The sequence below is a fragment of the Amblyomma mixtum genome, chromosome 2 (genome assembly GCF_055824585.1).
Source record: "Amblyomma mixtum isolate Tamu chromosome 2, ASM5582458v1, whole genome shotgun sequence".
Taxonomy (NCBI): domain Eukaryota; kingdom Metazoa; phylum Arthropoda; class Arachnida; order Ixodida; family Ixodidae; genus Amblyomma; species Amblyomma mixtum.
The window spans coordinates 43,976,550-43,988,955 of NC_143013.1; the positions used below are offsets into that span (position 1 = coordinate 43,976,550).

A 12,406-nucleotide genomic window follows, 5' to 3' on the forward strand; every position below is an offset into this window, starting at 1 on the left:
CATATCACAGCGCTCTCATACTAACCTTCTCAAGTAACCTCCCAAACATTAACAAAATCCTAAAAAAAACACTTTAATATCATAGAACAGAGTGACTGGCCTTCAAAAATTTTCGCAACGGTCCCCCAGGTAACATATAGAAGACCAAAAAATCTACAAAACCATGTCAATAAACCGAGAGCTGTAGGTTGCACACCATGCGGAAAAAGCCGATGCCAAGTCTGCAAACACATGGAAACCACGGCACTGGCTAAAAGCACCCATTCAAATTTCAAGCATTCTATCCGGGAAGACCTAAATTGCGATTCCAGCAACGTGGTTTACATGCTCGAGTTTGACTGTCGAATGCAATACATAGGCCAAACAGACAATTCCTTCCTATTCAGATTTAATAACCACCGTTCACATACTCAATCCCTCCCGAACCTCCCTCTTTCGAAACACCTCCGCGAGAAAGGCCACGAGTTTGACAAACTTAAAGTAACGGTACTACAGAGTGGCTTCAAAAACACTCGTGAGCGTGAGCAACGAGAATCATATTTTATTTTTAAATTTAACACAGTGCAAAATGGCATTAATTAAACTTACGGTACCCTCGCCTCTCTTCCGAGGTCAGAGGCCTACGAAATTAAACAAAGCACCACTGACTATGTCTTCTGCATGCCACATTTGTGCCGTTCCTTCTCCTCCCGGGTGTGCTCACCTTGTGGTCCCGCGAACGCCACATAATTTTTCTTTTTTCCTTTTTAATTTTACAATGTAAGCTTACATTTTTTACATTCCTTCCGATACTGCCGCTCAACCGGGGGTGGGTGCATTATTGCGGAGTGCGAAGAAAAAGCAGTGCTTTTTTTTTTTCCTTTTTTCGATGTTCTTTCCCTGCTTTTTTCTCTTCCCTGCTCTCTCTGTGGGGGGGTCAGATATATTTTTTTCCTGCCCTCGCGGCCAGGAGAAGGGACAAGTCCCCGCATTTTTCCACGAAAGTTGCCGCACGTCCACGCATCCTGCCGAGCATCTCGGAGCTGGACACGCCTGTCAATAAGCAAGCCTGGGGTGCTTAACAAAGCAGAGGCCGCATCTGGACGTTGTATTTTCTTACTGAGTACCTGTTCATCGCTCTCTCTCTCTCTCTTTTTCCGTGTGGGTCGCACTCCCTCTATTTTTTTTTATGTGTATTTCTGTGCTATGTGCTTTGTGTTTCTCACTTACCTGCTCTGTGCCCACCCCTATAAAAGGGGATGCATTAACAAAATAAAATCACTCCTGAAGAAGATCGGCCTCCGATTGAAACGTCGAGTTGAATAAATATTCAGGAGAATAAAATTTGTTGGAAGTTAGCGCTCGTGCTGTTCGTTTCTCGTCTCTTGTGTCCTCGTCTTTTGCTGCGCTACAGTATATTGAAACTATGTACCAACAAGCCCAAAAAGCCACGCTACTGAATAAATATGTATAAATATGTTTCCTTTAACGAAGCGTATACTTCGCTATATACTCCTGTAAGCAGTCAAGTACTTCATGCTCTCGCAATCTCTCTCTCTCTCTCTCTATATATATATATATATATATATATATATATATATATATGCTACCTACATTGCTTGTGTTTTCCTTCCCACCCCCGCATTTTTTTTTCGCTTCAGTCGTATCGAAAGTTGTCCTTTAATTAATTACGGCAACAGTTGAATGGACATTGCTGGTCACGTATCCTTGGCAGCAACCTCTTTGGGCGCTCATATCCAACCCTATACGCGCTTAAATATTTATTGCGATGCGGTGCTGTCGCAGTCTTACCGCATCGATCACTACCGTCGAAGTCATACAAATGACTTCATCGATTCGTTACGCGCTCCGCACTGGGCTACCAGATCCCTTCGACGCCCTATCAGCCCGTGTGGCCACATTCGGCAGTCGACGCAATGCGCGAAGAGGGAACACGCGAACAATCCGTTGCAGTTGCCGCACGGGGGCACCATCAGCGGGCCCAGCGAAACACCGCCGCGGCGAACCATAATAGCGCTTCCCCGATGCTATTCATTCGTCGCTCCCCATCATTAGGCCGCACCGGAGAAATCCGCTCGGCGTTTCACGCCGCGGGTCATGCGAGTTGTATACGGCACGTTGAGCCGTGAGAAAGAGGCCGGGATGGCCGGATACGCAGTGCGAGTACGAGGGCGATTTTTGGCTCGAGCGCCTCCTCGGGAGTCATCAGCGAGCGAAGGTGGCGCAGGCCGCCACCATACGCACGTTTGCGGAAGTGCATTGTCCCGCGTTGAGTCATGGCCTTGTTGAGTGGTGTACAGTGGAGTTTAATACGACAGGAAGCATCTGAATAGTTTGTATTCAAGGACCATAACTGAACTTACTCCTGCATGCGTCGGTAGAGTTATCAAGCCATAGGTAGTAATCACTGGCGCACGGAGTACCACTCGGGTGCTTCCGAACACCGTCGCATCTGACAGCACTTACAAGATAGTGCAGCGACGGGGCATTCACACGGCATGATACCATTACTGTGTGATAGCAGCTGTACTTTAGTTGAATACCTAGTAATTTCTGCCTAATTTAAAGTATAGCGAAATACCCAAAATCAATTATAAAGCCTAATGTGGTCGTCCTCCGAGTTGTTCATGAATAGTACGAACTGCCCATAAGTACACGTACCGTTTCTGTCAAAAGTGACGAGGTTATTCTCGCCCTCTTCTCATGCTATCAAGACTTGAATATCATCCAGAAAATGAGTGTTGACGCAGGTTCATGTCACAAAGTTTATCCTCGCAGTCGACGAGGGTTGGCGACCGCAACTGGCGACTGCTGCGGCACCGCTGCTTTTTCTGCGTTCATGGCAGCCTGGCTACTTTTGGCAAATGCAGCACGTATCGTTTTCACCCGCATTCTTTAGTGCTGTTGTCATTGTGAAAGAAATGACACAGCAGGCATTGTCATGTAGTTCAGCCCGTTCGCTTCCTAATTTATGCCCATGGTGCATGTACATATTCCGGAGTACCAGTTCTAATGCCTTGGCACGCTTGATTTTTCAGCTCTAACTCCATATTATATTGCTGTTCTTTCTGCCTTTACTATCGAGCATAAGTGTCCAGTAGAGCCTGATTTTTCTTTGTGAGCTTACCACTCGACGGGTGTAAAGGTGATCAATCGACAAAAAAAAAAAAAAGAGCTTACACACGCGTCAGAACCATCCTTTAGAGCTTACATGTCCGAGCTCTGCTTTCCTCGACGCGATCAATCGACAAAAAAAAAAAAAAGGAGCTTACACACGCGTCAGAACCATCCTTTAGAGCTTACATGTCCGAGCTCTGCTTTCCTCGACGCACTGCATTTACTCGTCTGAACAATGCGACTGAAAGAGCAAGACGCTATTTTGCTTCACCTTCACTCTCAGCACAACTATGCATAGGGTCCTCTACAATTCAACATCCCAGCTGGAAACTTTGCTTGATGTGGGTGGCTGATGAACGGCAGTAAAGCAAGCTACATCATGGTGGGACTAGCCCCCGTCCCTGGCATCATTACTCTATATGATCCATGAGTGAGCACATCTGCGACGCGCAAATTCCTCACCAAGGAACCGCCCGCCCACACAAAACGTGCGCGCTTGCATTTTGTCCTGCCTACGCCCATTCTCAGTATGTATCCGACAAGCTCAAACGCCTTCCAGCGCTCTCAGCCTTTCCACCGCAATGTAGGCAAAGCAGGCAGACAACGCCAGTGCCCCGGATACCGAAACTGCGGGCTCGCAATTTAGAGCACGCAGTTTCGGTATCCGAGCACGCAGTTTAGGGCACGGGGTTTAGCGCTGCTTGTTGGCCTTCTGTTCTTGAGGTTCCCTCTTATGCCTTCTCACAGCTGAACGCTTTCCAGGAGTTGGATTCACCTGCAGAACACCCGCGCATGCTTTTGTGCTCACCCTGTGCTCACCACGTGTGAAACGTCCCAACGTTTTTGGCCCATGGGTGCACAACCGTGGTCATGGGTGGTCACCCGTGAACTTTTCGTGCTTTAAGATGTAAAATTAGGTCAGGAATATATAATAATGATCTTCCTCTCGACGCTATTAATGATTGTCTTTGTCTATTTGCTTGTAATTCGCTATTTTAGCTCACGGCGCTCCCGAAAGAGTCATTGAGGAAAACAAAGGCTCATAACTGCCGCAGTCGAGGAGGGAATTAAAGAAGGAAGAAAGAAACAACAGCTAGCGCCGGGCTCCTGGCCTGGCAAAGCTTTGCTGGTCCGGGTGCCCTCTCTTTTTCTAAATGTTTTTTTTTTCGCATTTTCTGAGAGAAGCAATAAAAAGGTCAAAGGGATTCTTTACGCCCACACTCATCGCACAACACGCAGACCCCTTTTGCGTTTCGCCTCAACCAAAACGCAGCCACTGCGCCGAAATTTGATCCCGCGTCCCCTGGCTCAGCAGCCGAAAGCCGTAACCGTGCAGTGAGTCGCGAGTGTTTTCGCAGCCCGCTTGCTTTTCGGGACTAAGAAGGGCGCACTCCTTTGTTAAAGCAGTGTACGTTTGTGTATAGTTGAAGGAAGGAAGGAAGGAAGGAAGGAAGGAAGGAAGGAAGGAAGGAAGGAAGGAAGGAAGGAAGGAAGGAAGGAAGGAAGGAAGGAAGGAAGGAAGGAATGGAGAGAGAGAGAGAGGGAGGGAGGATTAAAAAATGAATAAATGCAACAGCGAGCATGCGGTGGTTCTTACCGTATCGATGCTTCCGAAGACGCCGACGAAACTATAAATGAACGAGTTACAAAACTAACGGCAGAGGAGGAGTTACACGGAGGTGGTACGACAGCACGCAGCGAGGAAAAAACAAGAGGACAGCGCCCTGTCTTGGCACCTGTGCCACAGAGCCCGCCCTAAAATTCAATCACAGAAAACGCCACAAAGAGCAACGTTGGTGGGCCGGCGTGCCGATTTGGCGCAGCGAGGCTACAGGAGCGAATAATAATAGCTCGTCATTATCCGGCGCTCCGAACAACCGCCTCGTGATTGAAAGTTTTGTGCAGGCCATATAGGCACCAGTGATGATCGGATCACAAGAATAGCCCTCTGCGTTCCACACATGCGGAGCGCAGCGGCCACACGCTTTAAGTCGAGGTAATTAATGTTTCACCACGTCTCCTCTCCACGCCGTCCGTGTCGCGTACGCTCGTGACAGAGACGAGGCCTGGTCGGGGAAGGAGGTGTAATGAGAGCTGCGGCGGTGGGATGAGCTGCGGAGAGGAGGACGGCTGCAGTCTGAGCTTGTCGCGGCTTCCTGTTCCTTTGTCATTCCGTCTTTCGCGGGACCAGCTCCGTGACAAAAGCAGAGGGGGAGGGAGGCGAGCACTGGCTGGGCCGCAACAAAAAGCGCAATTATTCGCACGACGACCCCGCCGGGGTTAATCAAGCTCGTTGAAACGCGCGCGCTCGAAAGTAGAACGGCGAAAGTGCCCCGTAGACGGCCTTTGTCGTCGCTGTCCACGCACGGGTCCGTCCCCGTGACGCTATGCGCTGCCCTCCCTCGCAGGCACCTTAATTTTTGAAGGCGAGCGAGAGCGAAGATATGCTACTGGAGCGTCCGTCGCCCACTCGCCGGTGTTGGCGACGGGGTCTCCGTCGCCTCCGGGAAGTTTCAGGAAGTGCGCATCACTCGAGCCGAATGCGGTGGACCCCTCGCCAGGCCCGCAACGGGGCTGTTTAGTAGGGCGCGAGCGGGCCCACACGTGGTCCCGCAAAGAAAGAGCTCGCTCTAGTTGGTTGCGGGCGTGATGTCATGGCGAGTGATTACAGCGCCTGCGTGACTGTATACGCTGGCTGAGTACGTGTCAGCGGAAGCGCTCGTCGACAAGTGGGATACACGTTCGCGCCCTCCTGTAGGAGCTGTGTACTGACAGCGTTTGGCTGTTGGCACGCAGCGTGAGAGCGAACGGCCAAGGGGCTGAGTGAATACGACGCTGAGTTCGCTGGGCTAATGTACTACTTGGATTGTGTAGTAGTGTATTAGGCTCAGTGTGCTATACTCTCGCCTTTCGAGTGTTTTTTTTTTTTTCTGCAGATGCCGCACAGATAGCGGATACTAGCCTGTTGGAACTTAACTGATGTGTAGCAAGTCTTTGGTTCATAGAATAGCAACGTCCATTATCAATAAGCGCAGAAAAGGAAGCTCTAATGCTGCACGCCACTTCCTAATACGTGTCCTGAAATAGGATGATGTTATCAGTGCAATTTCGGAGACAAATTTTAAGCGAAGGCCCGTAGACTTCGTCTTCGGGCAGAAACGACAGCTTGTTCGCATGTTCTCAGTTGTGGAAGAGGACTATAGTGGGATACAATTCAAAGACGAAGCGGCTTTTCCCAGTCGAAGGATCTCCTTCCCGCCAGTGGCGTCGGCTGGTTTCAAGACCCTGCTAACGTCACAATGAAGGGTGTGGCAGATGAAAGGGCATAGTCTCTTCGCTCCATCGTCGAGGATAGTTCCCGCCCTCCATCGTCACGCTAGCAGGGTCATGAGGATCAGCCGCTGCCATTGGCTTGAAGGGGATCCTTTGACGGGGAAAAACAGCTTCGCTCTGGAGTTGGTTGGTTGGTTGGTTGGTTGGTTTAAAGCGACTAAGGCTATGAGAGACGCCGTAGTGGAGGGCTCCGGAAATTTCGACCACCTGGGGTTCACTAACATCGCACAGTACACGGGCCTCTAGAATTTCTCCTCCAAAGAAATTCGGCCGCCGCGGCCGGGATCGAACCCGCGTCTTTCGGGTCAGCAGCCGAGCACCATAACCACTGAGCCACCGCGGCGGCTCTGTAGTTGTATCCGACTATAGCCTGAGTGGGCTTGGCACTCACCCACAAGCATGACAAAAACACGTTCCTCGTAACTGAATGAACACGCTGTGTGAAATTCTTGTCTCACAATGATACAATCTCACCATCTGTTAGCTCAGTACCACCTGTCAGTTAAGCACACACGAAAAGACGAGAAGATTTTCGCTTTATTCACAACACATATGAACAGAAGACCGAGGACACGATTTTTCCTTACCGCTCATTTTTAAACTTTTTTTTTTTTGCAGGAAACTCACAAACGCAAAAAACGAAGAAACCGCGGAGATCTCAGCAGTAGCGCGTCTTATGGCTTGACAGAGTAACCGCGACGAGAAAATCCACAAGAGAAGGCAACGAGATGATATTACACAATGTTATGACGGAAACGCACAGACACATTCGCACACGCACAATATACACTGTGCAGTCGAACAGCACTGACGACCGCACCAGAGAAAGAGTCTATTTCGGAAAACGCACTACCGCTCTAAAACTGATCCATACAAAGCATGCTCTCCTCATTAGCCGGGGGTAAAGATACTGGGATGAGTTTTTACACCAAACCAACGGCCGGCTTGGTCCGGTTGACAACAGCTTGGCGACTCGAGACAGCGAGGGGCGGAGGACATGTACAAGCAGATAAAATATTCGAACACGTAACAATTAAATACTGTTAGTAAAGGATTAGTAACGAAAATAAACAGAGAAGATTTTTTAACATTACGTAAACTCTGAAAATCTGGGGAGCAGATTTGAGTAAAATCTGCCCAGCGTCGCTGGCTGGCGCTGTTGAAAGACTATAAACATGAACAAACAAAACAGAAAAAAAAGAAAACAAAGAAAAGAGAAGGGGTTGGGTATCTACTTTTGGTCAGCACACAGGAATGGAGTGTTCCAAGCAGCACACAACAATGCGGGAAGGTAAAACTACACAGGTGCGACGTCAGCTGACCCGCAAGCCTGAACTACGCTGCCTGCGGACATTCGTGTTACTGTGACGCAAAAAAAAAAATGAGTGACATCGTCTCCACACATCACAAGAACATCAACGCTTAAGAGGGTTACCAAGCAAGCCCTTCGGTGCGGAACGCTTCGAAGGACTAAGCCATGGCGGCAACGCGAGTCGTTTACAGGAAGTCATGCAGTGATTTACGCGTAAATCGACAAAGTTGCGCTTTCGCTCTTTTACATGTGAACAACGATCAGGCAGAACAAGTGATATTGCAGCGGAACAAGGGATGAAGGGGCGCGGTTTTGGGCGACTGGGAGGACCAACCTGAACAGATACACGTTGGCACTCGCACCATTAACAACCACACATGAGACAAATGTAAAAAAAGACCCTTCTTGACCCAACAGGTGCGTGTTATTAGAGAAGCAGGTTGCGAAGTTTTCATTCTTCTTATTCCGATATCTGTTTATTGACTTCCGTAACTTTCGGGACTTCGAACGTTGTGAAGAGAAATTGATTTGTTAATCGAACCTGTTCCGTTAATTCTTTGCTCTTACTGGCCATAATCGATTCAATGCACACAGCCCGACGCGGAGCAAAAGCTTTCCATGGAAGCTCAGTTCGCCCATGGGAACCGCTGACACCCCAGCCGGAGTATCCTCGGTAACCTCCATCACAACGGCCTCACATTTAGCTGGACTACCCCGTAATGTGCGGTAAGGGGCACTGGTCACTTGCAGAGGAAGCCAAGGCTGTCAAACCCTGAGGGTTCTGCCATTCTCCGAGCCCCTGGACGCGACCTTCAGCGAGAGCTTTGAATTCGGTTCTATCCTACGGCTGATACTCTCGTTCCACGCTGTGTTGATGATCGCTAGCCGCACTGTGGTGCTGCTCAGGAGCCGCGCTGTGGTGCTGTTCGCTAGTTACGCTGTGATGCGGCTCGCTTGCTGCGCTCTGAGGGTACTCGCTGGCCTCAATGTGGTGTTGCTGCTCGGTGGCCGCGCTGTGGGCGTGCTCAGTGGCCGTCCTGTGGGCGTGCTCGGTGGCCGCGCTTGGGTGATGTTCACTGGCAGCGCTTTGGTGGTAATCTTGTTCCACGCTGTGGGTCTGCTCGGTAGGCGCACTTTGGTACCGTTCGTTGGTCACACTGTGCTGCGGCTCGCTGGCCGCGCTGTGGTACTGTTCGTTGGCCTCGGAGCTGCGCTGTTCGCTGGTCTCAACGCTATGCTGTTCACTGGCTTCGGCGCGCTCTTGTTCGGGTTGGTCGTAGTAGTACACAGCGTTCCAGTCGCTGGCCTGAGCCAGGTTGGCGCGCCGCCTTCCTCCTCCACCTCCGTAACCCCTGGCCGGAACGTCGTAGTCTTCCTGGTCGTAGTCTCCTGGCGCCGGCGCTGGTGCTGGTCCTGGACCTGGTGCAGGTCCCGGACCCGGCGCAGGTCCTGGACCTGGTGCCGGTCCTGGACCCGGCGCTGGTCCCGGACCCGGTGCTGGTCCTGGACCCGGTGCAGGTCCTGGACCAGGAGCAGGCCCAGGAGCGGGACCATAGCCTCCGGGTCCCGGAGCGGGCGCCGGAGCTACTGGTCCGTAGTCTTGGCCGGGTGGTGCGCCGCCATGGGGGCTCCACGACGGGCCCGGCTTATAGAGGTCGCCGTTGAGATTGTAATAACTGGGCGCCTCGTCGCAGTTGACGTTCTGCCACCAGTCGCAGACGAAGTATCGTTGGTTGAAGATGGTGCCCACGGGACATAGGAACGCATCGCGGCGTCCGTCCGACTGGCAGATGTGGAACACCTACGCACGTGCAGTGTGTTAGGAAAGAGTAGAGAGTTATTTCGCACGTCAGACAAGGCTATGATCATGACGCTTGAGCATTACTGCGTCCTTTAGCTGCTTAAAGAAAGTATGGGTCAATAACAGTCCTTGGTTTGAAAGCGAACGGCTCTACGTCCTAATCAGATGACCAAGGCTCAGGAGATGAGTTCAGATTCGATGCCCGATCTAGTGGTAATGAGTCCTTGCTGGCGATTCGATGACGGCGAGGAATAGCATACAAAGAAACTTGCGGTACTGTTTTAGGATTACAGCTACTAGCGCATGTAAGCACTTCTCTGGTGTTTAGATGCCGTTACAAGATCGGCACATGACATTTAATATCTATAGTGGAAAATGGCATGCGACCGTTGCTGAGAAGCGCGCTTTCTTCATTTTAAATACTGCAGACAATGTATGGTCCCAGCAGGAGGGGAACATTCAAACATTTTACGAGCAAGAAATTACAAGCTTATGCAGATAATATTGGCAGAGAAAAACAAGTAAAAAAACATTAAAGGGGGAAAAAATAAAGACAGGCATCGTAATATAAACTAAGAACAGATGAACAAGAAACTCATGAAATAAGGAGGTGACGCTCCGATTCCGTTGCAAAATTACCAGTCAGGAAAATGTGAGATGGTAAGGCACTCCATTCGGATACAGTTCTGGGAAAGAAGCATGCATTTCTGGCGCAAGCGGTTATTTCTGACCAGGATGTAAGACGGCGCGAAAGACGAACGAATGCACAGGGGACCAGTCGGCGCCCGTCTATTCTCATTTGCTTGTTCGTATTCGTCTTTTGTACCATTCTGCATTCTGTTCACAACGCAGCAGCAAGCCCGAAACCAACTTCTCGTCGTGTACCTGGCAGCGCGCCTCTACGTCGGCGTAGTATCCGGCCGGGAACTCCTGCGCGCTGCAGTCGAAGCTCGTCTGGGGTATGGTGGTGAAGGTCGGGTAGTCCGTCTCGGGCGTGCCAGGGATGGCGTCCTCGAGGCGCCACTCGCCGTGGTCGTCGTGGCCGTGGTACTGACCGTCGTCATGGCCTCCTCCTCCGCCTCCTCCTCCGCCACCGCCGCTGGGACCAGGACCGCCCGGTGCGGGACGCGCAGGGCCCGGTCCGGGTGCAGGTCCCGGAGCGGGGCCCGGCGCCGGCCCTGCGTATTGCCGGCTTGCTATCGCACCAGTTGCAGAAGCTCAGCGGACGCGGCGTTTCATTAAGCTTAACTTCTGTCAACGGGAGGGTATGTTAGTTAGAATCCTCAAAGAAGAGTTAGCTGTGAGTAGCGACTGTCCAAAGTCGTCTTGTTCTAGGGCCCTTGTAAAGTATTGCGTCGTTCCCAATGGTTTCACGAAGCGACACACTGACTAAGCAGTAATTCGAAGATCTATAGCTCTTCAAGAATGGCGAGAAGCGTTCCAGGAGTCATACGAATCCCCACCTTCCCTTTTCGTTGGCTCAGGAGTATGGCGTACTCTCACTGAACATGAGGTCACAGTTCCGTTCCTGGCTTCGAATTGCGAAAATGTGCTCACATTTTCGATGCATGTAAAAAAAAAAAAATGTATGCGGCGCTGGCTCTGGATCCGGTGCAGGTCCTGGACCGGCGCCATTCTCTGTCCACTCCCTCCACTACGTTGTCGATCCCTCGACTTTAGCACTTCAAGACCTCATTAATTATTATTACAACGGCACATTCATATTTCATCCACAGTAAAGGTTCGATAAAACAAACGTCCGGAGCACCGCTTAGCAAATAATAAAGTTATTAACATTGCTTTTCTTTTCAGAACAATTAAGGTCAACACATCTTCTGCCGATGACTGGCGCGTACGCCTGCATGCTAGTTATGCAATATATGCAAAGGGGAGCTGCCGCGCAGTTTGAAACGAAGCTCCTGTTCTGAAAAGCTGACGGCAGCGCCTTCCACTTCTTTGAGCAAGATTAGTCTTCAGTCCTCGTTGTACACGACACCACTGAAGCAGAGAGCAGCCAGACTGAAGTTTGGAAAGCGAACTTTCATCCATTCCGCCAACACGTGGAAAGATGCCATGTGACTTCACGTGTGCATGCTATCTGTACGTATCACCAGCATCAAGTGAAACGCGATTACGAGTACTCAAATGCTAACGATGAAAGGAAAACTTTTAGCACCTGGAGAAGAAATGCAAGCCAGGTTGATTAACGCTCCTAAAGGAGTCTCCGCGCTTTCGAAGCCAAATTAGCCTGCGCTGGTATGGGCTTCACCTGGTTAAGTTATTTTCATTTTGCTGTTCGTGCTTCAATTGTCTTGTTCTCATTTCATTTTATGCTGATAGTACGCTGCTGTGCACGCAAAGTGCAAGTGCCATTGCATTGCACTCCACTGCATTGCAAAGTATTTATGCGAACAAGTTCTTCGTTCTGTGTCAGGACCAGAAAAATGTATAAGGTCACTGACGAAGAGGAGGACAAAAAAATCATGTTTTCGTGCCTTCTGAATGCTTTGTATTGTCCATGCCCTTATCTTAATGAAGAAAGGCTGCAAATGCCTCATCGGAGTCATCAATGTTACTCGTTTTCTGATATCGCTTTAAAAGAGGGAAACAGCTGAAAGGAGAGGTTAAAGGGACGCTTAGGAGAAATAGAAGTTCGCTTGTATCGATCGGGTACGCGTTTTAATCACAAAGAGACCACCCTCATCGAAAACGGAGCTTTTATAAGATAGAAACTGCCAAAAAAATTAATACAAGTGCCGCCGTCACCAGCTCATTTCGCAAGTAAAATGCCTGCGCTGAAACGATTTTTTTTTTTTGGGGGGGGGGGGGGTTCCGAGGTTACG

At 50.1% G+C, this 12,406-nt stretch overlaps 1 protein-coding gene across 3 annotated transcripts in view; it reads right to left on the reverse strand.

The window, feature by feature from the left end:
- Positions 1-6,986: 6,986 nt before the first annotated feature.
- Positions 6,987-12,406, reverse strand: part of LOC149359165 (uncharacterized) — an 80,319-nt gene continuing 74,899 nt past the window's right edge. For all 3 annotated transcript variants that reach the window (XM_089568987.1, XM_089568986.1, XM_089568988.1), the window contains 2 exons: positions 10,449-10,741; positions 6,987-9,563 (listed from right to left, as the gene is read on the reverse strand). In XM_089568987.1, the coding sequence (XP_089425113.1) occupies positions 8,604-9,563; positions 10,449-10,741 (1,253 nt within the window). In that variant the 3' untranslated portion in view covers positions 6,987-8,603. The remainder of the gene's footprint in view (positions 9,564-10,448; positions 10,742-12,406) is intronic.